Source organism: Cololabis saira, chromosome 7 (genome assembly GCF_033807715.1).
Source record: "Cololabis saira isolate AMF1-May2022 chromosome 7, fColSai1.1, whole genome shotgun sequence".
Classification (NCBI taxonomy): Eukaryota; Metazoa; Chordata; class Actinopteri; order Beloniformes; family Belonidae; genus Cololabis; species Cololabis saira.
The window spans coordinates 22,137,287-22,162,564 of record NC_084593.1 but is presented as its reverse complement, the minus strand read 5'-3'; the positions used below and the strand labels follow the sequence as shown (position 1 = coordinate 22,162,564).

General features: G+C 43.3%; 1 protein-coding gene and 1 long non-coding RNA gene across 2 annotated transcripts; both read right to left on the bottom strand.

The window, feature by feature from the left end:
* Nucleotides 1-2,518: 2,518 nt before the first annotated feature.
* Nucleotides 2,519-3,746, bottom strand: LOC133447525 (uncharacterized). Its single transcript, XR_009782917.1, has 3 exons — nt 3,514-3,746; nt 3,062-3,155; nt 2,519-2,871 (listed from the first exon to the last, which is right to left on the bottom strand). It is a non-coding gene; the product is annotated as an uncharacterized LOC133447525 (long non-coding RNA).
* Nucleotides 3,747-6,035: 2,289 nt separating this feature from the next.
* On the bottom strand, nt 6,036-16,853 carry fhdc2 (FH2 domain containing 2). The gene is made up of 12 exons (XM_061726221.1): nt 16,695-16,853; nt 15,084-15,655; nt 14,941-15,002; nt 12,894-12,996; nt 12,655-12,740; nt 12,320-12,420; nt 11,961-12,031; nt 11,645-11,752; nt 10,027-10,097; nt 9,468-9,585; nt 9,190-9,354; nt 6,036-9,084 (listed from the first exon to the last, which is right to left on the bottom strand). The coding sequence occupies exons 2-12, from the start codon at nt 15,543-15,545 to the stop codon at nt 7,192-7,194; spliced, it is 3,240 nt and encodes a 1,079-aa protein (XP_061582205.1). The 5' UTR covers nt 15,546-15,655; nt 16,695-16,853; the 3' UTR covers nt 6,036-7,191.
* Between the last annotated feature and the right edge of the window lie 8,425 nt (nt 16,854-25,278).

Sequence of the window (25,278 nt, the reverse complement as noted above, 5' to 3'; positions counted from 1 at the left end):
CATCCGGGGAGCTGGCCGTTACGTAAGCGGAACTAATGCACGCCGGGAAATGTAGTCTCATATCTGATGCGTTAGTTTGTGTGACGCTGGATGGCGTTGTTGCGCTGTCCTGTTTGTATTACTACCTGTCACAACTTTAAACAATACCTCCAACAATTTACAACTAAAGATGAAGGACAGTTTCTTCCCTCAAGCTGTTGCTCTGATGAACTCTCACAATTAATATAGTCTCAGAGAAACCAATCACCGTGCAATAACAATAACAAGAATAACAGTAATTATAATAACACTATCACATGCTGTAACAATGCACCTTCCAACAATAATCATGTCTGCCTCATTCTGCTGCACCTTTCACTTAAAAAAAAATTGTATATGTTATTTTATTTTATTTTATTTAGAGCCCTCATTACCATGTCTACCTACTGCCGCACCTTTCAGTTTTTTAATTGTATATATGTTAATAAGTGCCACATTTGTTTATTTACTGTTTGCTATTTTTAAATCTGGGTACAGTGAGCGAAATAACCAGAGTCAAATTCCTTGTCGGACAATGTTCAAACTTGGCCAATAAAGCTGATTCTGATTCTGATAGTGGTGATGATGATGATGATGATGATGATGATGATGATGATGATGATGGTGATGATGATGATGATGATGATGATGATGATGATTCCAATTAAAAGTATTTTACAACTTTCCAATAAATTATGGCCAAGATTAAGGCTGTATAGACCCCTTTCCGTGTTTGTAAACAAGCAAGCTGCGCGCGCATTGTTGCGGCAGAAAGACGGAGTTCATGACAGTTTACACCAGCCGATTGACGGAAAAAGATCGTGGAAATTACGTTACTAAACTAACTTTGGCGGATGGAAAGCAACTTCCTTCCCGGAGGAAGATATCACAAAGTGGCCCGATGTCCAATGGGCGGATATTCATCTGTATTTGGTTGAGAAACCTAGTGTTTACTCAGGAGAAGCTGCGACACTGTCAGCAGCTGTCACAGCTGAAGTTTGTAAAGAATTATGACAGTCAACTGAATGTATTTTATACACTAGACATTTTAAGTTATTTTATTATTTCATATTTATTTAATTTATCTTATTATTTTTGTTAATTTACTGTGTCCCCTTTGTTTCTTAATGAGTTTCATTAAGCATTGCTTGAATGAAAGCCATGTCATGTGTACCTTTGTCTGTGCTGGCTGAATGAAGTTGATAGTTATTTAAAAAAAAAAAAAAAAAAAAAAAAAAATTATATGAGCTTTATTGTCCATCCTGCATCTCACATTATCACCATTCATTTACAGAAACCTATTCCCACTAATATGATAAAAAGAAAAACATTAAAAGGCATATCATGCAAAATACTGTTTTTTAAAACTTAGTTGATTATTTTTAGGTAAATTCATTATTTCTATTTAAGGGTTTGTGGGGATTAATATATCTATAATATACCTGAGTTTGATATACAACACATATAGTGAATATATGTATATTTGTGCAGCATATTTACAGCTGTGGAAGTTGGATGTTTGTAGCTTTAAAAAGAGAAAATAATCAATACATTTACACAATCAGTGAGAAAAAACAAATAACTCCGGTAGTTTATTAGCAAAACTTTAATAGTCAAGTAAATCATTAATGGCTGATATTCAATTCATAGTCACAGCTCCAAATCACTGATGAGAAAATAAAAAAAATGTCAAGACTTGATGTTATTATTCAGAACCCTTATTTCTTAGATTTTTTCGGAACAACACTTTTGCTAAGGTTTGTGAGACTAGCACACACAATAACAATATCATCTAGAAGGTCAGCCTGTGACAGTGGAATTCTTGTCTGCAAAATTCTGAAGTTCTTCCATCTCCCTATAACACGTTCGACATGTATCCTGACACGTGACAGTTGTCTTGATGTGTCGACCTCCTGTGCAGAAAGTTGCTGTTTGCCTTCGGTGAAAGCTGGAATGCGAAGGGTGGCACCATGAGCTGCAACCTTCATTTCATTAACACTATCAAAAGATGATCCTGTAGAGAGAGCTTCTTGCTGAATATTTTTACACTTCCTGCAATTTTGGTGCACAAAGTCAAAGAGCACAGATGTTATTCTAGTGATAAACAACAGTTGTACCATGTTGCACTTAATATTTGAGTATGAAAATGTAGACTTCTTCAGCTCCTCTTTAAGTCTCTCATTTTCATCTCGCAGCTGTTGATACTTTTCCTGCAGGTTGACGTGGTCACTCTTCAGCTCGGTGTACCTCAGGTTCAGGTCATTGTATTCTGTCCTCGTGACTGGGATGTCACTTTAGCAGAAAAGAGAACAGCTGAGAATTGAAGACGAGATGGATGGATGGATGGATGGATGGATGGATGGATGGATGGATGGATGGATGGATGGATGGATGGATGGATGGATGGATGGATGGATGGATGGATGGATGGATGGAGAGGTGTAGAGAACATAAGAGGGGCATTGGAATCAGTAGAGGGCAGTTGTGAATAGGAGAGGAGAAAAGGACAGGGACAAGGAGATTTTATTTGTCACATACATAGACCTAAGATTAATTGCAACTGTGTTAGTCTACACTGTGCATAAATATGGGTTGTAAAGAAAAGAATGGATGTGGAGATCAGCATAGGGGGAGAATACTCAGCATGGTTGAACCATTATACATACAATGAGACATGAAATGACACAACAGTGGCTACACTTACTAGGACTGTGATCCATGCTGGTGATTCCTCTGGAGTTACTAGGACTGTGATCCATGCCGGTGACTTCCTCTGGAGTTCCAGGAGCAGGAGCAGGTTGATTTGGTGGAGCAACCAGAAGTCTTTCACTCCATTTCTTTTTTCTTTGGTACCTTCACATAAAAAAAACTCAAATGAACAAAAATACTGATCTCAAGCTGTAATACAATACATTCCCATCTTAATTATCGGTTATGGTTTGCTTAATACCAAAATAAGTAAACCCTTAATATTCATGAGTTAATCATGTCATTAGGTTAAGCTAAAAACACAAACAGCTAGGTCTCATTTATTGTATTTTACCTTTTGATCTTTGCATCGGGGTTTTGGTTTTGTTTAGTGTATGAAAAAATAGAGGGCACAAAATCAGGACTGTCGTGGTCCAGTGACATCTCACCTGTAAAAAGAAAGATGCACATTAGCCAAATAACCACTTTTCAAGTTTCTTAAGTGTTCTGAGATGCTCAAATCAGAGAAAAGACAACCAGGGCACACATCCTAAACAACAATGATGCTAGAGCGTTAAAGCTGTTAAGTTAGTGGAGCTGCTGTACACCCATGGATCTATAATATTAATAATATTAATTATTATTATGTACACCACCCTGAAGCTCTCAGCTGTATGAGTTAGCTCTAGCACCAGTAGTAAACTTACAGTCTATGGTAGCAAACACTTACAATACACTTACTCTACTTACAGTTACTCAATTAAAGGCATTCAAGTAAAGCTAAACCAGATAGCCATGATAACTCACCAGATATGATTCTTGATGATCCTCGGTCCAGTCGGTTCTTTTACTTGCAGCCACAGGCTCCTACGGTGCTTTTAAATGGCCTGTTTCCTCTGGGAATTGCAAAAAAATGTATGTTCCTCAGGATTTCGATTTGTACACCCGTACACACAACAGCTGGTGGGCATGTTGTTCTTCTATAACGTTACTGCAACTCCAAAAACGCAACTTAAGAAACAAATCCTCCCTCGCTCTATTCAAACTCATGCAACTTCTTCAGCACTTCCGCCGCAACAATGCGCGCGCATCCTGTGATGACGTAGGCTGGAAAGGGGTCTATAGTGTGTCACTTTAATTATGATGATGATGATGATGATGATGATGATGATGATGATGATGATGATGTTGATGATGATGATGATGATGATGATGATGATTATTATATTTATATTAATTATAAATTATGTTACATAACTTAAAATTAGATCCTCTCCCCGCCCAGTTGAGGGCTCCAAAGAACTTGGACACTTTCAAAACCGGCCTGAAAACCTTCCTATTCAGGAAAGCATTTAACTGTTAAGGAGAGTAGAGAGCAGACCCGGATTAACTCAGGGTGGTGCCCCTGGGTGACTACACTATAAGTGCCCCCCTCCTTCCACATTTTACAGTAAAAAAGGAAATGTACTATGCTTAAAAAGACCATAGATTTACATGAATGTATTGCTGAAGTACATGCTCAATACTAATACTACAAATAACACCAGTAACACCACAGATAGACATGAGTCTACAAACGTCATACTACACTGATGCTCCAATCAGAATGTAACTCACATGCCAGTGTAACAACACATGTTAACTATCATCATTTCAGTCATATATGGCCTGTCTGAGGACTACATGCAAAACTATTACAGCATAAGACTACATAAGACTACTAAGCCTACTGAATGAGCTGATGTGAAGGTAGGGAACAGCACACTCACTCAAACGCAATTATTTTTATTATGATTATGATTATTATGGTTGTTATTATTTTTATTATATCATTGGTTATTGCTGTACCTGTTTGCTCCTCTTCCAGCAAATATATAGAGAAAATAACAAAATGACATATATGGTCCAGTTGGTCATTTGATTTGGTGCCCCCTCATTGGCTGGTGCCCCTGGGCGCTCGCCCGGTTCAGTGTATGGATAATCCGGCCTAGGTAGAGAGGAGAGGTGGCTGGCGTGTTTGTTCGCTGCTCCTCCGTCTCTGAGTTTTTAAATTATTGAAACTGACCTTTTCTTGTACTTGTTTTAACTCTTTTTAATCTTGTAAGCACTCTGAGATCCCTGAATGAAGATTGCTCTATAAATAAAATCTATTACTATTAATATTATTATCCAGCAGCTGGACACCACCTCCTTACAACAAGACAGTGGTCTCATTGTTATTGTCTAGAGAGGGCCATTTTATGGCAACACATTTGTAATTAAACAATTATACAACATTTCAATTTCAATTTATTTTATTGTAGCGGTTCTGATTTTATTATTTTAAAGGTTTTTGTGGCAATATGGACCTTTATTGGTAAAGTAGGCATACAGGAAATAGGTAGAGAGAAGGGGAAGACATGCAGCAAAAAGCAACAGGCCTTTACTTGAACCTGCGCTGCCTGCATGGGGGCCGTAACCTCTGGTGCTCACTTAACCCACTAGGTATCCAGGGCCCGGTGGTTCTGATTTTCATCTTTATCTCGCACCTTACCGGTACCCAATTATTTTTCTTACTTTGGACATATTAATCATTTAAAATCTCCAAGACTGTGTGGTAGTTCAAAGCAAAACTAGAATATTTCTTAAATTTCAAATTAAAAGTATTTTACAACTTTCCAATAAATTATGGCCAAGATTAAGGCTGTATAGTGTGTCACTTAAATTAAAAGTAAAATGTACCAAATAGCAACTAAATGAACGTCAGACTTCACTGCATGTTTAAACCATAGAGAATATGTCCAAAGTCTGATGGTAATTTGCAAAATCGTTGGTCTTTACCATGATTCATTACCTGCAACCAACACAATTTATTTTCTTTGGAAAAGTAACAATCACACAATCTTATTTTCCATCCATGTGTCCCCTTAACCAACCTTTTTGACACAAATGAAGAAGATTGCAAAAGTTTTTTTCAGTTACATGTCTTTTAAAAAAACAGTGAGGTGAAAATTTACTTTAAATCCAGCTGATCTTAGTTGAAGTTTTATGAACACATTAAGAGAGGTTAGCAGACTCTCTGCTATGATTGGTCTCTTTCTCTCAAAATACCAGAAACATTTTTGTCATTAAAAAAAACTGTGGTGCACATGTTATTGCACAAAAAGTCCTTCAATTATCATGTTCCTAGTATATTGTACCTCAACCTGTTGGCGCTGACCTCAGAGCTCACTTTAAGATGTCATTATGGCCACTCACCCAGTGCTTTCATATTCATGAAGAATGCATGAGTATAGCTTAAAAAGTGAAAAGTTCATTAGACTACTGTGTCCTGCACCTTTGGGGATGATGTCATCTTTATACACTGCAGCAGGTTAAAAGGCCACAGTCGACCAACAACCAGAGACTCGACAACACAAAGAGGGACCAGTTTATTGCCTTTCCCAAGAGGTTCTGGCGTCACTGCAGCCTATAAACAGAGAATTCCCACTGGGGCCCGACACCCGCAGTCACCCTCCATCCAGACTCCTGCACCCCCGCAATTCTGCCAGGAGATTCCCCAAGACGTCTGCGGCTTTCCCATGACAACAGTCGCTGACAGGATCGTGGGCGACTGTGTCAAAAGATGTGGCAACTGGGAGTTCAGGAGAAGACGGAGTAAAAAGGAGGGTGACCGGAGGACAGCAACGGCGGCTGTCGATGCAGGAGTGAAGGCTGTGAGACCGAAGCTCTCAAAGAAGCTTCCTGAACATTCAACTTAACCGCATGGCTCTTTTTGAACGTAACTGAAGTGCAGACTGATGGCACTTATATTCACAACTTTGTCTTTATTCATCCTTCCATATTTACAAATCCACATATGAATAGCGCTATTCAATAAAGTTATAGATATTTTCATATAAAATAAAAATAACAAAAACAACAGTAACAGCCACCTCTTTAGTTTTTAAAGTGCATCTTTTAGATGAGGCCTCTATTGTACCGAATTCAGTTTTGAAAACACTAATCATTTAGGAGAAGGCCACAGTGCCCACGACATTCAGGAATCTTTTACCTCTAGTAATATAAAATGAAACTACTTTTCTTCCCGGAATAGGGAGATGGAAACCGTTTCCCAAATTACACTTCTTTCAAAATCATGTAGCGGTGTTCACTTGATAGACTTTTTAATAGGGTGAGAAATGTGTTCAAGCGGCTCTACATATGAATAGTTACAATAACACTCATCTTTTGTTGCCCTATTGCCTGCAAAGGACACAAATGGGTGTAAAAAACGAGGTAGAATGTAGAGGATCGACTATGCTGTTACCGTGTGGAACACAAGTATCCCCAATACTCTCAGCACAACTTATCTTAACACATGTAGAACCCCACATTTAAAATCTACATGAAGTATCTTTTCATTGAAACCGAGTTCAGTTCAGATGAACTACAACTTAGTCAGGACGGAGGGAGACCATACAGGTAGAAGACATTTGAGCAAACTGCACCAACAAGGGCCTTTCATCACCTCCACAGTGGCAGAGCTGCAGCAGCTCGAGGCATTTTGAGACCAGGTATCCGTGAGGCTGCCGGGCTTTTAGAGTTCGGAGGAGAGGCGCTCGGACTGGTCGTCTTGGTGAATTTACTGCGGGCAGCTGAGATGACAGCGGTGCGTATGGTCTTGGCGGTGGCGGAGGATGGGCTGTGGGCCGTCCGAGGCTGCGAGGGGATCCGAGCCTCCGAGTTAGGGGCGAGGCGTTTGGAAACACGAAGAGGAGTTCCTCTGCTGAAAGCAGGCTGGGAGCTGCCCGAAACCTTTTCTGGCACGGCTCTGTCTGAAGTCCTGCGGGTCAGAGTGGACTTTACCGGAGTCTGTGACTCATTCACGGTTCTCTCCCGTGTGCTGCTGCTGCGCTTCACCTCCGCCTGAGTAACAGGTGGCCGAGTGACAGGAGAGGAGCGCATTGACAGGCTGCGAGGGATGGTCAGCCGGGTAGGAGTGGCTGGGTTTGTAGACGTCGAGGTCCCGTTGGAGGACTCGGTTTTAGAGCGCAACTTGGCAAAGCCTGTGCTACTGGACGGAGCCGTATTTGACCCAAGCCCCCTCTTCGCCCCTATTCCACTCCGCACGGGGATCTTCATCGTCCGAGTGTCCTCCTTTGATGCCGGAGACCCTGCAGTCGTACCCTCTCGTAGGTCAACCTCCCTTTCTTTCCTCCACTTGGAGCAAAGGCTCGGCTTTGGTCGTGGGAGCGGCGAGGGTGGGGGTGACAAGGCTTCATAGGATCGGAGACCTTTCACCAAAGTGTGACACTCCAGTGTTTCACCAACACGTGAGAATGGCCTTGCTGACTCGCTCTCGTCACAGGGTGAGGCGCAGGCCTCCTCTGGCTGTGACTGGCTGAACTCGGGTAAACTGGAGGGCATCCAGTTCTCCTCCACAGGAGCAGAAACTTCTTCTGCTGTTAAAGCTGCGTCAGGAAAAAGCATTGCAGCGTTCGTTTTCACGGACACGATGTCTTTCGTTTGGAGATGGGACTGGACGTCATCGGGGTAGGATTTTGATTTGAAGTCAGATCTGGGGAGCTTTAACAGTCCACTCTTGGTGTCACTATCAGGGAGCAGTGCACTTGAATGACCTGACTTTTCTTCAGCCTCGCGGCCTTCGTTTTTTTCCTGAAGAGCACGCTTGCTGTCCGTCAGCGGCAGGCCGAACCTATGTTTGTAAGGAGATAAATGGTTTTTAACACTCTGGGCTGGTGTATTGGTATTTATAACAGCGGAGTCTCTTCGGGAACCACTCAAAGCCATGTGTTCTGGACAAAAATCTGCCTCTTTGTCAAGTCCCGTTGCCTTCATTTGGCTTTTTAGTGTGTAGCAAATGCTCTCAGGCCTGTATTGCTTGACCATGAAGCCACGTCCTTGCTGAGAGGGACTGAATGTTACAATGTGGGAATCTTTAACTGCTTTCATGCTCAGGGTGTCTGCTTTGCTCTCTCTGTCCAGGACGGGTTCGTGCTCAACGGGGGAGCATGCGCCATCAGTCTCAGGAGAGCTGCAGAGAACAGCGCTGGTCTCGGGATCGGAGGAGCTGTTGGAGTGATAGCTGTTTGACGTCGGGCTACTGCCCAACACTGGGAAGCTCTTGTGCATGGATGAGCTGTGGAGATGGTTTTGGAGTTGGTGTGAGAATCTGCGGGACTCCGAGCCTCTGAGACTACGGCGACTCCAGCTGTAGCTCAAGTTCTTCTGCAGGAGTTTCTCCAGCTCATCTTGGTTCTCCGGATTCTGAGGTTCCCTGGCGACGCTCAGGCCCAGTTCCAGCCCCGTGCAGACGGCCAGAGAGCGTCGCTTTTCCACCATCTCGCGCTGACGTTCCAGACGTTTCTGCTCCTTCAGCTCCCGTTCTTCATTTTCCTTTTTGAAACATTTATTTTGAAAAACAGAAGGAAGAAGGTAATTGATCATTTTAATGTGATCCTTAAAACAGCTACATTTGTGAATTAGCAAACAGTGTCTGACCTGCACAGCTTTTTCGAAGCGACAGCAAAACAAGCGGAAGACCCCACAGGCTTCCTCCAGTTTGAAAGTGCTCTCATCTTCGCAGAAGAACTCCAACAGAGCTTGACTCGACATCCTCATACCCTCTACTTCATCATCTGCCTCTTTCAGGCGCTCTTCAGCCATCTGCACACAAATGGAAGGACACATTTTACCACATGTGCTTCTAACGACTACTGATTTTACAAATGAGCCTTTAATTCAAAGACTGGGTGCATCACAAACAGTGTGTTGTTTACCTCCAGAAAAGATTGCGTATGTTGCTGAATCTCTGTCTCGGTCTGTATACTTTCCTTGAGAACAACCACTCTTCTTTTTAGCTTTGATAAGTCATCCAGCACACTTTCCTCACACAACCTGCAAAGAAATATGATAAACATTGTATAAAACATAGATGTGGAGTCAACTTAAAGAAAGACTGCATGAGTCAAAATGCATGCATGTGTCCAGTCACTCTGGTAATATTGCAGTGGCAGAAGGGCAAGGCTGAGAACTCTAATAAACATAGACACTCTTTAGCATGTATTTGGCAGAGAATCAGAGAACAGCAGCCCACATTTGGCCACCGTGCTCTCCACCGGCTCAGCAATTAGTTAAGAAAATCAATGTCGCCTAAATCTGCTTCCACCCAGGCAGAGAAGCTGCTGCTGACGGCTGGACATGCGAGAAAAATGCAAGTGATTTGAATGTTTTAGCAAGAACCAAGGGGCATTGTTGTCATTAAGTAGGATTTGTCTGTCCCCTCGGACCTAGTCACTGCAGGATCTAATAGGATCTAAATTTTGGGAAGAGACTGACCTGGAGGCGGAGCCAACGTGGCCTAGTTGGCTGGGAAATGAAAGTAAACTCTGGTCTTTTTTCACAGCTTCCTGCAGAGACAAACACAAATGATTCAGCCATTGTCTGTGAAGGACTTTGTTTTGAGAATCTCCCTCAGCTACTGTTCTGCTCTCTGTGGACTAAAATCATTTCTCCATGCAATGCTTGAGCCAAGGGTCATTATTTTGATTTGATAGAATAATTTCCATCAGCCCAATTAACTTATTTTGACGTCTATCTTTGCATTCATATGTTATGATTGACAGTGAGCGTTTAACAGTAGAGAGGCACTGCAGGAGATGACTTGAACCTGCAATGCTCTTGGTGTCCAGCAGGGGGAAACTCCTGGGGTCGCAATAAAACTTTGAGAACATTGAGAAAATAAAAAACAAGGTAAAAAAAATAAAAAAAGAGAAAATAAAAAACACACCCTGCTTCTTACTTTATTTAGTAAGAATTGAATATTCACACGATAAGCTTACAGTTTCAGTTGTTAGTTTCAAGTATTATTGGAGTATTGTTTCAGTCAAAACAAACCCTTGTGTAAATGTTTTGTTTCTTGATCATATCAAAAAGTGTGATCAATGCCCTCCGAACCTTGTTGTACAGTTTCATTCAGTGTGTTTGACTGAGATGTAAAATACATACAATGGTGAAGCATAAACAGTACTTCATGATTGTTAAGCGTGCCCTGCACCTCTCATCCTTCATTACAGGCAACACATCTTCAACTGTATGTCCAACAGAGGATCTCCTGCTACTACACACTACTCGCACTACTATGTACTTCAAAACTTCCATTTAATGTCTCTGGTGGTAAAGATCATATAAATAACAAGCAAAAAAAATGTATTTCCGTTTTTCCCTTTGTAGGGGTTGTAGAAGCAAGTAATTGAATTCAGCAATATTAATTTGGCGTAGGCTTTATGTTGGATGCCCCTCCTGACACATCATTCCCTGTCTATCCAGGCCCGGGACCGGCAGCATGAGTAGGCGGGAAAATGGGGGCGATATGAAGTTCAGTCCCCTGCTCAGGGACACTTTGGCCGGGGATCAATCTGGCAACCTTCCGATTGGAAGGGAAATGACTCTTTCCACTATTCTACCCCAGTAATGACTGACTGAATGTGTGAATGAATGAATGAATGAATGAATGAATGAATGAATGAATGAATGAATGAATGAATGAATGAATGAATGAATGAATGAATGAATGAATGAATGAAAGACAGCTTGTTTCTAGCAAGTGAGTTTATCCTGACATACAACAATGCTTTGAAATTTGTAACATTACTGTTATATTTTATTGTGAATCTGTCGGCTTGATTTAAAAAAAAGTAAGCAGTAAAGCAAAATGACAAAAATAAATTGATAATAAGTGGGAACACACCCTTGAATACAGCATCATGTGAATTTGTAGGGAACTGTGTGATAGCAAACTGTAATTTGGACTATAGCTTCAATACAAGCCAGGGAAGTAAGTTGTTTGTTTTGACAGGTTTTTGACACCAAAATACCACAAAAAGCATCAATCATTCATAAAAGCTTTTGCATATGACACAATTTTCCTTTTCTACGACTAAATGTTGGCTCTTACCATAGCAACAAAATGCAGCAAGTTCATGCCTGGCTTGTTGGCTTTGGTGTCGGCCAGTTTGAGAAGTGATGGGATCCGAAAGCCAGCAGCGTTCCCTGCATATCCACCCTGAGAAGCCACGAAGACGGGCCCAGCAAAACACACACAAACATATATGACAAGTTAAAACAAACAGTGAATCCACATCCAGCTGCACAGATACACCCCCATACAAACACCTAGATCCCCAGATAAACCTCAATTATACATGTATAAACTTTTTTGACTTTTTGAAACTATGAATAAAGGATAAATGAATGAATAAAGGATTACTCACAGCGTTCATATAGTTTCCTGCTTTCAGCACCAAGCGGAGTATGGAGTGTAGTTCTGGACAACTCAGCAGTTCTAGAAGAACAAAGACGATCAATAATGTGCATAAAGGTTGAAATAATGAGAATAAAGGTACATTCAGCTGACATGAATCCCCCAGAACAAGTCAGCAACTTTAGTCCAAAAGAAATCAATAGCTGAAAGTTTCTCCTATGCCGTTAAGTCATCCTGAATGTTTTTTTACCACACCGTCTCCTGACTCATGACATCACCAAACAAAGCTAAACACAAGTGTTTTATCAGCCTGATGCAGCCTCAGATCTTGATGGTGGTAGAGTACACAACTCCATGCTGTCACTTTACCTCTGGCTGCCTCCCTCAGACATCTGGCTGCCACACACAGAGAGGTCACAGCCGGGTCGAACTCTTGCTGCAGGATCATGGCATCCAGACGAAGACGAAAGCTGGTGAGTAAGGAAAGACGGAGATGGATTGATCAACAGGGAGGTCCGAGTGGCGAAAAAGGCTGCAAAGCCTCTTGAGATCACTCATCAGTTAAATAAACATGCCATCACAAATGTGGGAATGCCAGTGCACTGTCGATAAAATAAGTAAATATAAAAGAGGGGTTTTTAACATTCGGGGGGATCTACTCTGATATGTTTTATTACGCCGCCTTTAGTTCAAGATGTATGTACCTGGGGACTTCCACCAACAGTAGCATGAAAAGATCAGGCTCTGCCAGGCAGCTCCGCTCCCCACCGAACCTCTTCAGGCGAGACTCCTGAGAGAGAACACATCCTGATTATTATCGGACAATCGTTTTTCATTTCCACAAAAAGAGAGAAAAAAAACAGGAAGCCGGCAAGGAGTAAAGAGTTGATTCCGATATCATTCACCAACATCTTTTAGCTGCATGCCAAAAAAAGCACATTACCTCCTCTCTGTCAGGCAGCAATTTGCAAAGCTCTGTGAGTTTCTCTGCTCCGTAACGATCTCCAGCACCATGCCTGATGTCTTCGACTATCTCCTTAGCAGGCCTGTGGAAATGCATCAGCGTGTTTTAGTATGACATCACTTAAAAAAAAAAAAAAGCATAAGTCTTGTTGAAAGATGCTCCAGCACCCACTGAGACACTTATCAGATCTAGTTTCCAAAAGATCACACCGCGGTGAAGATTATCCCTCATCTTATCAGGCAAAAGTGTTGAGGAGGGGGGTAGTTTGACACCAGACTGATGATGCAAAGTGACTACGGGGCAACTAAAACACAGACATGCACAGAAGGCGCCTAAGCTACCCTTGGGGTGTCAAGATGAAAAAGAGGAAACTGAGCCGACTGGCCTTTCAAACTTTCTCTGAGTAATACAAGCGTCTTCGGTTCAAACAGTTTTTCATGATCTTTTTCCCCTTCACTTTCATCTTTGTAGCTAATCATACATGATGATTCTACAATGAGTAACCTCTTTCTCAAACACCAACTCTTTAGTCATTGCTAACGATTCACATATTTATCCCTCGGCCTCAACATAAGGACCATCTGCAGCCTGAGTCAAACCATTTGCTAAAGGATTTCCTGCAAAAAGAGAAACACTAACCAGGAAAAGAAAGGATGATGAAGCCTACTCAGACGATGGAAAACACAAAACTGGATCTTGTCTAAACAACACCCACATTTAAGCGGCAGCACTTGAAGATTTAGCGCAGAGGGAAAACAAGGGCCGAACAAGACAAATGTTTGTGTACAGAGGAGCTTCTTCTCACATAATGGTTTCGCCGACAAGTCTCAACAAATCTCGTTTGGAAAACAAAACCATCATTCGACAGTCTCATGGAGGCGTGACGATATCGCAGTTCAGCGCCGTTGTTTCCTCATTTTTATGCTGCTCTATAAGTAAATGCAGCACGATCTTCAACGTCGAGAAGTTATTCAGGCTGTTTTAGAGGTTAAAAGTATGTTAATGTTTAAACTGTTATAAAACAGCTTTTTTCATTTCAATTAGTCCTCTTTTGTTTGAGGCAGTCAAATATACTAAAGAGGCTTTGGGGAATGGATGAATATGACTAGGCACCGGTGAGGTCTCTCAGTGGGGGGCAGCTTTAAGACTGGATGCTGTTTATGGGCAACAGCAGGTGTCAACTCTGACCCCTAAAGAGCCACTTACAGTACTCAGCACCTCCTTCAACACCCAGCCCAGCTGCCCTGCAGTACACCAGACCCCCCCCCCCTCCTGATGGGGCTTCCCATTTCTGACTCTGAGCCACATTTGACAGTTCAGCTGAAGTGAGTGACTGTCCTCCTGAACTGAATTTTACAGATTTTGGTTGTTCATTATCAAAAATCCATACCAAGGTTTGGGAAAAACAGCTACAGCAAACGGTTAAGTGCAACTAGAGGCCTGTTGCTTACGTTCTCAGACGATTATCTCGTCCTCGAAAAGGTCAAATTGTGCCAATTATATTTTCTTACATCACAGTTTAATGTCTTGAAATGCATTCTTCTTTTTTATCAAATCAAAAGCTAAAACTTGAAAGGTATTATAACCTGACAATAAATATACAAACCGGAAAATAATGTGCAATACCATTCTCTGCAACGTGCAATTATGTAAATAACATCTGTAATTATCCATCTGTTATTCTTTTTATTCTTTTTATATACTAGTATTTTTTATTACTATCTTTATTCTCCTTCTTCTTATTATTATTATTGTATATACTGTTTATAGTGTTTTTTATTATTATTATTATTACTGTGTGATATTGATGCCTCTTGTGTTTTGCACTATCCCCTTTGCTGCTGTAATCTGAAAATTTCCCCTCTGTGGGACTATTTAAGGATTTCTTATCTTCTTATCTTATCTTATCGTATTCAAACTGCATTCACATAAAGTAAAAAAAAAAAAATGGTGGTTTTAAATTTGACAAGCTTGAAACAGCACATTTCATTTGGTAAATTGCTGGAAACAGAATTAAAAAGCTTACGTCTTGAACTGCCGCAGAAATATTCCAATGTTCATACTGCGCTTGGAATCCAGAAGGGAAATCTGTGAGGAGGTAACAAACACAAGTAAGGACGAGAATAGAACAAGATAAATACAGGATCTGTGCCATTGTAGTGATCTGACCTCTTCAGGTCCGTTCTGTGGGGATCTGCAACGCAGCAGCACGGACCTTCGTCTCAGCGTGCTGGTTCTGTCCCTGGGCTTGCTGTCCTTCTGACCAAACAGCTCATCCAGAGAGCTGAGGTCTAAGGGGAACTCATCCTCGCCTGGTGCCGCCCCACTCCACACGCTCTTTCTTCCCTCTACCTTCTCTTTGGGGATGCGTTCCCAGTTCAGCTTCCGGAGCCGGCTTTGACGGGCACTATCGGCCCGGCTGAAAGGAGAGGAGGATGCCGGTGGCGGCGGGGGCGGGGGAGGAGGTGGAGGAGGAGGAGGAGGAGGCGGGGGCGGTGGAGGGACGCCCAGCACCTGACGTGACTCCATGGCTGTCACTTCAGCAGGGTCAGGGATATCTGCGGGGCCGGCAGGCTGAGTTCCATGAAAGGCCCGAGACTCCTTGATGGCCACAGTCAGGCTGATGTGCATAGAGGCTGTCTGCTTGTTCCAGGGCGGGGTTGGAGCAGCTCAACTGGATCTGCTGCTCTGCTCCGGCAACGGCCTTCTGAGCTCCCAGAGTCCTCTTGTTCAAGGTAATTCTAGGACGTAAAACAACCGCAACAAAAAAAAATCAGCCAACTTCAATTACAGTGATGACTCAACTGGCACCTCGGCTCATTTCTCCTTCAGTAATTACAACGACTCCTGGGCTCCCTGATCTGACTGTGAGTCACTTTAGAGGAAGGTTTAAGGACTTTTTGAAAAACATACTAACTAAGATGAACTCTGGCCATATGTGGGCTGTTGGAACAGCTTGTCCCATCCTGTTCAGTTTCACCTCGTTGCAAGCACACATACCTCTACCATGCCCTTTCCTTCTAATTACAAAATCTGGAGACACCACAGGCGAGGTAAAGTTAACCGCAAAGATGAGAAATTAAGGGGTCTGCAGTTTTACAGTTCTGAACTTTGAATATTCCCTCCACATTATGTAAGGTGAACATCTGAAAGCGAGCACAACACTCTTGCACCAGCAAGTCTTAAACAGGATTAGATACGCTTTTTGGGAGTGACTCAGAGGTTTCAACTATCTGCTTCCAGTGAAACTCTTTAATCATTACATGGATTTGGCCATAGACTTGGCCAAAAAAAAAAAAGCTAGAATACAAGGAAAAGGGGAAAACATCTTTACACCCTTCCTCGCATTGGGTGCATGAATCACAACATGTGGGAAACTGCAAGGATGCGCTTCATGGTAAAACTATTCCATGGAGAGCCGCAGGAGCGCGCTGCGAAACCCATCTCTGGCTCCATCACTTCGTGGAAAATGTATCTTCCCATACAAATTAAATCATCAGACGACCTGATTAATCCCAGAGGTTGACAGATTACTGGAAAACTAGGACTCTGAGGGGATCAAATACTCGATCATAACATCTAATATTACTTTTCGGGAGATTTCAAAAGTTTTGCAGCTATTTTAATGTTGAAGTTTTATGTAATATAATCAATCTCAGTCACTTAAATGTAGCTTATTTCAATACCCAATGAGGAAAGTACGTCAACAAAATGATAAAGTAGTGTTTACACAATTGTTGCCTCTTTAATTAGGATCCCAGTCAAGTTGTTTTAACTTACCTGCCGCTGTTGGCAAAACTTTTCCCCAGAGGTGAGTCCAAAAACGCCGATAAAACCTGCCGATTTAATCCTGCTTCGACACATTGACGCTTGTTTTACTTTCCTTTTCTATAACGTCTTTATCCCGGGGGTTTCTGTCGCTCATTTCGCAGCAGCCTCTTGCTCCGCGCAACTTGCAGGGAAACTTCCACAGCGCACGGCGCGAACGCGCATGCGCGCACCCCCACGCTAATATGCCTAGTGTGATGTTTCCTCCCAGTTTTCCCAGGGGCGGACAGAGGGGCTTCAGGTGGGCTGTGGACACCCGATCTGCCGTCATTTTTAATCAACTTAGAGACTTTGTAGATGTCATAACAGGGCTGAACTTCCAGAGTGTTTACCAGGGTCGGACTGGGAAACCTTTTCAGGCCAGGAGTCAGTCATGTAACCAGCCACCTTGGCCTTGCCCGCACGTGCACAATAGAGGCTGATTCAAAACAAAATGCACTCTAAAATAAGAATAATAGCCACTAAAACACTCACCCTAATGTCACATGGACACAGGGTCGGCGCCAGAGCAAATATTCAGAGGGGGCACAAGTAGGGTTGCCACCCGTCCCGTAAAATACGGAATTGTCCTTTATTTGAGAAAAAAATGTTGCGTCCCGTATTGAACTAATACGGGACGCAATTTGTCCCGTATTTTCATTAACGCCCCATACACACGTCTGTCATACACACATCAACACTAAATTTAACAATAATGAACTAAATAAAACACAGAAAACATTAAGGCCAGCAAAATATTTGATTGTGTAAATGAACTTTTACACCATATTCTAGTTGAATTATTGAAATAAATTAACTTTTACACCATATTCTAGTTGAATTATTGAAATAAATTAACTTTTACACCATGTTCTAGTTGAATTATTGAAATAAATTAACTTTTACACCATATTCTAGTTGAATTATTGAAATAAATTAACTTTTACACCATATTCTAGTTGAATTATTGAAATAAATTAACTTTTACACCATATTCTTCACCTGTATCTATATTCTACACCTTGGCTGATGTGGACATACATAGCATAGGAGGCTATTTCAGCTGCTATATGGTTGGCTGTCTGTACAGTCATGCCAGTTCAATGCTATTAAAGAACACGTTTTTTCATATAAAATAAACACATTTTTATGCAGTTTAGAAGTTTTGGGGCTTTTTTTTGGCTCCTGCGCTGCTGAAATCGGGGCGTCCCTTATTTCTATTTCTGAAAGGTGGCAACCCTAGGCACAAGGCTTATTAGGGCGGGCACAAAATCAGTCGTGTAGGAGAGCATTTTAAGGAAAAAAGTGCATTCTCACTGCTTTCCTATTAATAATCTGTCTAAAACAGCCTTTCTCAACCTTTTTTCAGTCATGACACCTTTCAAAAGTGAATAAAATCTCACGACACCCCAGAGTAAAATATAATTAAAAACCGCACTGCATCGCTCTGACTGTAAATGCATAAGTCCCGTTTATTTTGTATCAATTACTTGAACACGATAACTGCACCAGAGTAGAAGTCATCGTTCACTGCTGTGCTTGGTTGCCACGCTGATGGACAGAAACTATGGTGATTTTTAAAAGAAAGACTGCCTAAAGAGACTTTTCCAGCCGGCCGTTCAAAGTGAAGCATGATTTATGGTTCTGGGTTAAATCGACGCAGAGCCTACGCCGTAACGTACGCGGCGAAGCGCACCGTACGTGCGAGGAAATTCGGACTGGCACAGCTGATTTAGCGGAGCTCTTTAATGCAGAAACAGAGGATGAGACTTCGATGGGTTTGATTAAGGTAAAAACTGAAATAAAGTACAATCAAACAAAGTTTTGCTCCCGCTCTATTTTTAAATACGCACACTTGTGTGCTTGTGTGTGTGTTCTGCGGCACGTGCGCGCGCGTGTGTGTGTGTGTGTGTTTGTGTGTGTCCGGACCAATGAGCATACATCCCCACATGTGAAGCAAATATAACTAAAAAAATTGTTTTTTTTTGTAAATATATACGAAGGATGATTTCACGTTCAATAAGATAAGTAATCAATAAAATACAAAGTTTGGCACAAAGGCTTGGCCTGCTTGTGGGCGAGTGGAGGGGGGCACAATAACTCATTTGGGGGGGCATGGCCCGCGGATGACCCCCCATGACGCCGACTGTGGCAGAGTGGAGGAGCTGCAGCCACTCAGGCTGATTAGGGCACAGGTGGGCCCAATCAGCCTCTCCACCCTGCCAGCCTTCATAAGGCATAGCTGCACAGCAGCAAGGGCTCGTCGGCTGTGAAGAAGGTTCTGCTGCACACGTGTGTCTTGGGTGATTTGAGTTAATAAGAGGGTCTGCACCAAACTCCGTGTCTCTCCATCCTGTCGGTCGGGCCCCGTGGCACTCACACTGCTACACTGGCGCCCAACGTGGGGCCCGATGGGAGGAGAGGCATGGAGCGGGCCCTGGACGCGCTCGCCCAGGCCATTGCGGACCTGGCCGCCCTGCGCCGTGACCAGGGCGGGCATCAGCTCGCTGTGTTGGCGGCGCTGATGCCCGCGGACCGATCCACCCCTGCGCCACGCCGGAGGTTCGCCGCAGCAGCGCGGGAGGAGCTGGCGGCGCCGCAGCTGAGAGGCCGTGAGGCAGAAGCTGCGGGCCGCCAGGCGACGGCTCCCGAGGCGGCGTGGCCAACGGAGCGACCCACCCCTGCACCCCGTCTGAGGTTTGCCGCGGCAGCACTGGCGGTGCTGCAGCTTAGAGGCCGGGAGGCAGAAGCTGCGGGCCGCCAGGCGACGGCTCGTGGGACGGAGTCGGCGACGGAGACGGAGGGGGAGACGGCGGCGGAGTTGGCTGGGGAGGCGGCTGCGGAGGCGCAGCCGCCAGCGGCGGCGGGTCCTGCAGAGACGGGGCCGGACCAGCGGCCAGAGCAGTGTGTCAAGGAGGAGGAGGCGGTCCTGGACGCACCAGCTCCAGAACGGGGCTGCGCCGTGAAGGAAGCGGTCCCGGAGGCGCACCGGCAGCTGGCGCGGGGCCGCGTCACGGAGGAGGAGGTGGTCCTGTACACACCGTGTGGCCCGAGGCCACCATGGGCCCGGCCCCGAGAGCGGCTTCCACAGCGGGCGGGCCGACGCCGGGGACGACCCCCCCGACCAGGAAGGCCCGGGGGTTCCGGGCTTCCTCTCCCGCTCCGAGAGGGCGGGGGGGGAGTAGGCTCGGCCGGACAGACCCCGGCACGAGTTTGGCGTTGGGGGTGTGTGGCAGAGTGGAGGAGCTGCAGCCACTCAGGCTGATTAGGGCACAGGTGGGCCCAATCAGCCTCTCCACCCTGCCAGCCTTCATAAGGCATAGCTGCACAGCAGCAAGGGCTCGTCGGCTGTGAAGAAGGTTCTGCTGCACACGTGTGTCTTGGGTGATTTGAGTTAATAAAAGGGTCTGCACAAAGCTCCGTGTCTCTCCATCCTGTCGGTCGGGCCCCGTGGCACTCACCGTGCTACACCGACCCTGCATGGACATTTTCAGGCCAGGACTCAACTGTGGAGGTGTTGACCCGCCAAAGAAGTCCACACATGGGACCTACTGTGATTTCTAAGGTTGGAATATATAGTAACTTTACTGCTGTATTTGTGGTGGTACTACTTTAATAGAAGAGAATAAAGGTTTTATATAATAAGTAGTGTCAAGGTTAGAGCTATATATAAATAGCCATGTCATGTTGTAGAATATCAACTGCTTCAGTGGCACATCATCATACTAATGAACCCCAACCTACAGTAAATCCAAGGTTTCATGTTTGTGCTGTGATACATAACAGCAAGTCAGCAACAGACAGAACAATTCAACAACACAATCGCTTAATAGAATAATGCTGTAGTGCCCAGAAAGCTATTATTAGAAATGAGAGACATTTATGTCAAAAGGCCGTGCCTGGTGGTGTTCACATGTCTGCAACTTTAGCATGTTGTTGCTCTACTGTAGAAATGCTTCTGTACCTTCTGCTAATTGCTCTGCACTGGCTTCTCCTGAAGCAGCAGCAGGACTGGTGTCATCACTATCACCAGCTTTGAAGAGCAAACATATGCTTACAGTGTTTTTTCATACACCTGACTCTCTAACTGCGGCTCACCAGCGGCCTGTAAAAAAAAAGAGAGAGAGAAAGAGAGAGACGCAGGCGGCAGGCCAATCCAAGACCGGTGCATCGGGAATACTCCTGGTTTTCTCTTTATGGGGCCTGGTGTTTACCACACTGAAAAGGAGTCAATAAAGCTGTTATCAACAGGACTGTTAGGCTTAGGGTTGCCAAGCATCCCTTGAAAAACGGAATCGTCCCGTATTTATAAACTAAAGTACGCGTCCCGTGAAAAGGGACGCACTTTGTCCCTTATTAATGTGAGGGTCAAAAAATAGTCATAAAATGCCAATGGAAAATGGCATTGAGCTGTTGAGTTCATAAGTTATTTTTTTCTGTTTTACTACATCTGTAGCCTACAGTCATGGCCTTTGAGGCACAAATATTTTTACAAGTTTTCTACAGACTTTCTGTTTGCACTTTTGTTATTGCACTAAAAATGTGCACTATTACAGAATGGATGTTCTGCTTTCTTTCTATTGTTTCATATTAGTTTATACAATTTTAAGTTAAGCAGGACAGCTTTCTGTTTAAGAAAGATACTTATTTTATTCAGTTCATTTTGTTATTTTGTATTAAAGTGAATTGCTGGATAATAATTTGTTTTCCATGTGTTCATGGCATTCAAAAATAGGCATCTAATTCAATTCAGGTTTGAGTCAAATAGTTAAAAAATCGTTTCACTCACAAAAAAAAGAGGCAAAGAAAATTCACCACACCAGGAATGGTGAAGGCAATGGGGTTGGCCTATGAGGTGTCCCTTATTTATTTTCAGGGAGTTGGCAACTCTAGTTAGGCTAAACTGAAAGTATTTAAACTAAAAACAACCTTCATAACTCACAGAGTCGTTTTGAAACATTTGCAAGTTCCAGATAAGATTGGGCTTGAAAATGTGTCCATTGTCAGGAGCTGTACAGACAACGTGATATGTCTGTATTTCAGGCTAATTATCACAATGAGGAGGATTCAGATCTGCAAATTCGGCAGAGGGTCTTGAGGGTCTTAGAGGAGTTGGATATCGAGAGTCAGAAAAGAGGCGGCAGACGGCTATCAGAGATGGGAAATGGGTGTCTGGGTCTCCTCCCTGAGCCAAGAACCGAGCATGAGTGAAAGCCAAGAGGCTAGAAGTCCCTTTGGGGTGCTGAAATGACCCAATGTGGGATGCAGACCCATAACACTGGCCTTTCATCTAAGGTGCTGGAGCACTCCTGGCACATGTCACCTGGTGCTCCCAGTCCGGCTCAGGTAGCCCCTTTCAGAGACCACGCTGACAGACAGTCGTCATCACTTCTGGGGCTGCTGTAATTAGAAGGTTATGACCCCGGAGATTTAGCTTTTTGTGTTTGAGCCGCAGGGCATGTTATAGTGTACTGTGCCAGAGTAAACCTCTCTCAGGAAACTTCACTTTCTATTCAGTCATTCACTTCTCACAGTACATAGCACTTCTCAGAATACAAGGAAATGCCTCTGTTGACAGACAGCAGCTTTATAGTCCCTAAGAGGCCTGGACAATACCGCACAAAAGCACATTTTATTTGACTGTTTATACAACCTAGACAATTATTAATGAATTGTAGGACATTAACTTGTTATTCTTCACCCAGTTTCACTAAGACAGTGGCAAGAAGGCAAACCGTCTTCAGTGTGTAAACTTCCAGTTGGACCCTTTTGCAGACTGTTCTTCACCTACTTGTTAATGAAACACAGTGCTCGAGGGAGCTCATGTGAATCCACATATAAACAAACAATTGCACACTCTCACTGTTATGGGCAACTTATAATCACCAATGAACCTGACTTACATGTTTTGTGGACTGTGGGAGGAAGCCTGAGTACCTGGAGAAAGCCCAAGCAAGCTTGGGTAGAACGTGCAAACTCCACATAGAAAGACCCGTGCCAGGATTCAAATTAGTATTCACCACCAAGCCACAATGCCACCCCCAATGCAAATGCCACACACCCATAATTTAGTAACACTAGAACATATTAAACACCCCAAATGTTTAAACCAAGAATTTGTACCATTATAAGAAAATGAATTGTATTCTTGTCTGATATAAAATTTGAGCTTCTCAACATCCTTGAGTTGCTTACGTTGTGTTTTTAATTTCATGATATGCCAAGTGTATTTAACTGGTGACAGGTCAGGGAGGCCAATGCAACGCCTGGATTCTTCTTCTACAAAGCTTTTCTAAGGCATGCATATGTTCTTTCTCATTTTCTTGTTGAAATATGCAAGGCAAACACATCTGAAAGAGAACATATACCTCTAAAATTTGCATATACCTTTTAGCACTGATGTCTCTTTTTTCAGATGTGCAAGCTTCTGCATGCACTAATGCACCCTAATAACATCAGGGATTAAGGGTTTTTCAAATGCACACTAAAGATGTCTGTATTTCTGTATTATGGATTATTTTCCCTAAATTAGGGCTTTCACCTGTACTGTATTGCTTATGGCATTGTGGACTGTTTTCTTAGACAGTAAATTTTTTTATCACATTATTCAGCATAGATCTAGAAGGACCCAAGTGGAACGGTGAGACTACAGGGAGCAGAGATAAAGAATTTGGAGAAAAGTTTCAGGGGGGATGGGGGATTAAAAAAAGCATCAGCAACAATCAAAGGAAAGGTTTACAAGATGGTGGTGAGATCCACGGTGTAGCCAGTTTAAAGACTGAGGGAAAGGCAGGAGGCAGAGTTGGAAGTAGCAGGAGTTAGAATATTGAGGTTCTTTTTGCAAGTGACAAGGAGGGATAGTAGATAAAGTCAGAGTCCAGATTGAGATGGGGAGGGATAGTGAATATATCAGTAGAATGAAGTTGAGGTTGGGACCGCCAGGAGAAACACCCAGAGGGGATTTACGAATGTAGTGAAAGAGCACATGAAGATAGTTGGTGTAAGAGAAGAGGATGGAAAGGACAGGGGTTGGATGGAGGTGGATGATTTGATGTGGCGACCCCTGAAGGGAACAGGCTAAAGGAAAACAAGAATATTACGAGATATTCAAGGTCCTCACAATTTTATGCAAAGGAACGTGTTGTTCAGCACCGTTTCATGCAGTTTTTGCAGCTTAGTGAACCTCTGTTCAACTATACTTCTGAGAGACGCTGCCACTAATTTCACGGACCTGTTGCACATTACCCTGATTAGATGCAAGCTGTTCCTCCAGGTGATTCTTTTTATAGTACCACTTTGCCCCCCCTTTGCTGCCGGTGTCCCAACTTTTCCATAGAAGTTGCTGCCAGCAAATTCATAATGAGCTTATATTTGTCATGACATGGTAAATTGTTTTGCTTTGAAAATGTGATATATTGTTTATATTCTGTTATCAATAAAACATGTGTTTATATGATTGGAAAATGATCATTCTGTTTTTACTTTTTACACAAACTACTTGTGAGTGTGTGTAGCCTAGACATACGTGGGTAGGAAATGTGTTTGACTTGGTTAATCATATGCATTTTTTTGTGTCTGAACCTCCTGGGTTTTTTCTAAATGGAAAAATAAGGCATAGCACATGGGATTGCAGTGCCAACTACCCGTTGGCTCAGCCCTGTGTTCAGTGGGGTGGCTGCAGCCATGCAGCAAGCCTTAGCCCTTCAGCGTCTCCCCTTCTTAATCTCACTTTGAAGTCGCAGAGGGGTTGCGTAAAGGTAAAGGCCTACTTTAAACAGACACATTATAGACATACTGAAGGGTTGAGATTAACCCTAACCAGTCACGAGTGCTCGCACACGGAACAAAAAGCACAGAAATGTGTTTAGCAACGTCCTTCTTGTACAAGGATCTTTGCTGGGGTTGTTGTTCCTCGTTTTTGTTTGTTTGTTGTTTTTTTTTGCTCCCATGGTGCAGAAATTAGCCGGATGTTAAAAAAAAGAAAAGGAAAATCATTACAATAGATTTTTCGTACAGATGTCCCATTTATGCCGCATGTAAAAGAGGTTGTAAAACTGTTCCATTGATATCCCTGAATGATGGCTCCAGCACGGGTCTGCCTCTGGTTACTGGGGTCTGCCTCCTGGGTTTTTAGCCATTTCCATGCTGGAGTAAATAGGTCAGTGTGACTGTGGCTCTGCGTGGGGTATAAAACACAGGCATCGACCTAGTGTGTGTATATGTGCGTGAGAAAACGGCCACGCATGCACAACCACCTGGGTCTGATTCCAAACTGGGGCAGCAGGTCTGGGGAGGTATTTCCTAATCAAACCCAGCTCCGTCAGATCTTTCTCAGTTTCCCAGCTGCACTCAGATCAAGTGCGGTTATCCAGAACAGCCTGACAAGGATCTTTGGCTTTGGTCGGACCGCCTGATAAAGAGTGACAGCGAGAGACAGACAGCACAGACGCTCTGTTGAATTCTCTCGAACACAAACATATAAAACAGACAATTAGACACGAAAACTTAAACTATATCCATCCTATGTACTTTTAAAGTGCTGTCTAAGATTGCTGCA

Excerpts from the sequence above, each read along its gene's own strand:
- fhdc2 (XM_061726221.1), bottom strand. The coding sequence starts at position 15,545 with ATGCACATCAGCCTGACTGTGGCCATCAAGGAGTCTCGGGCCTTTCAT. Across the intron at positions 12,032-12,319 it reads TCTGAGGGAGGCAGCCAGAG|AACTGCTGAGTTGTCCAGAA; the intron begins GTAAAGTGACAG and ends TTGTTCTTCTAG. Across the intron at positions 9,586-10,026 it reads CACGTTGGCTCCGCCTCCAG|GTTGTGTGAGGAAAGTGTGC; the intron begins GTCAGTCTCTTC and ends ATTTCTTTGCAG.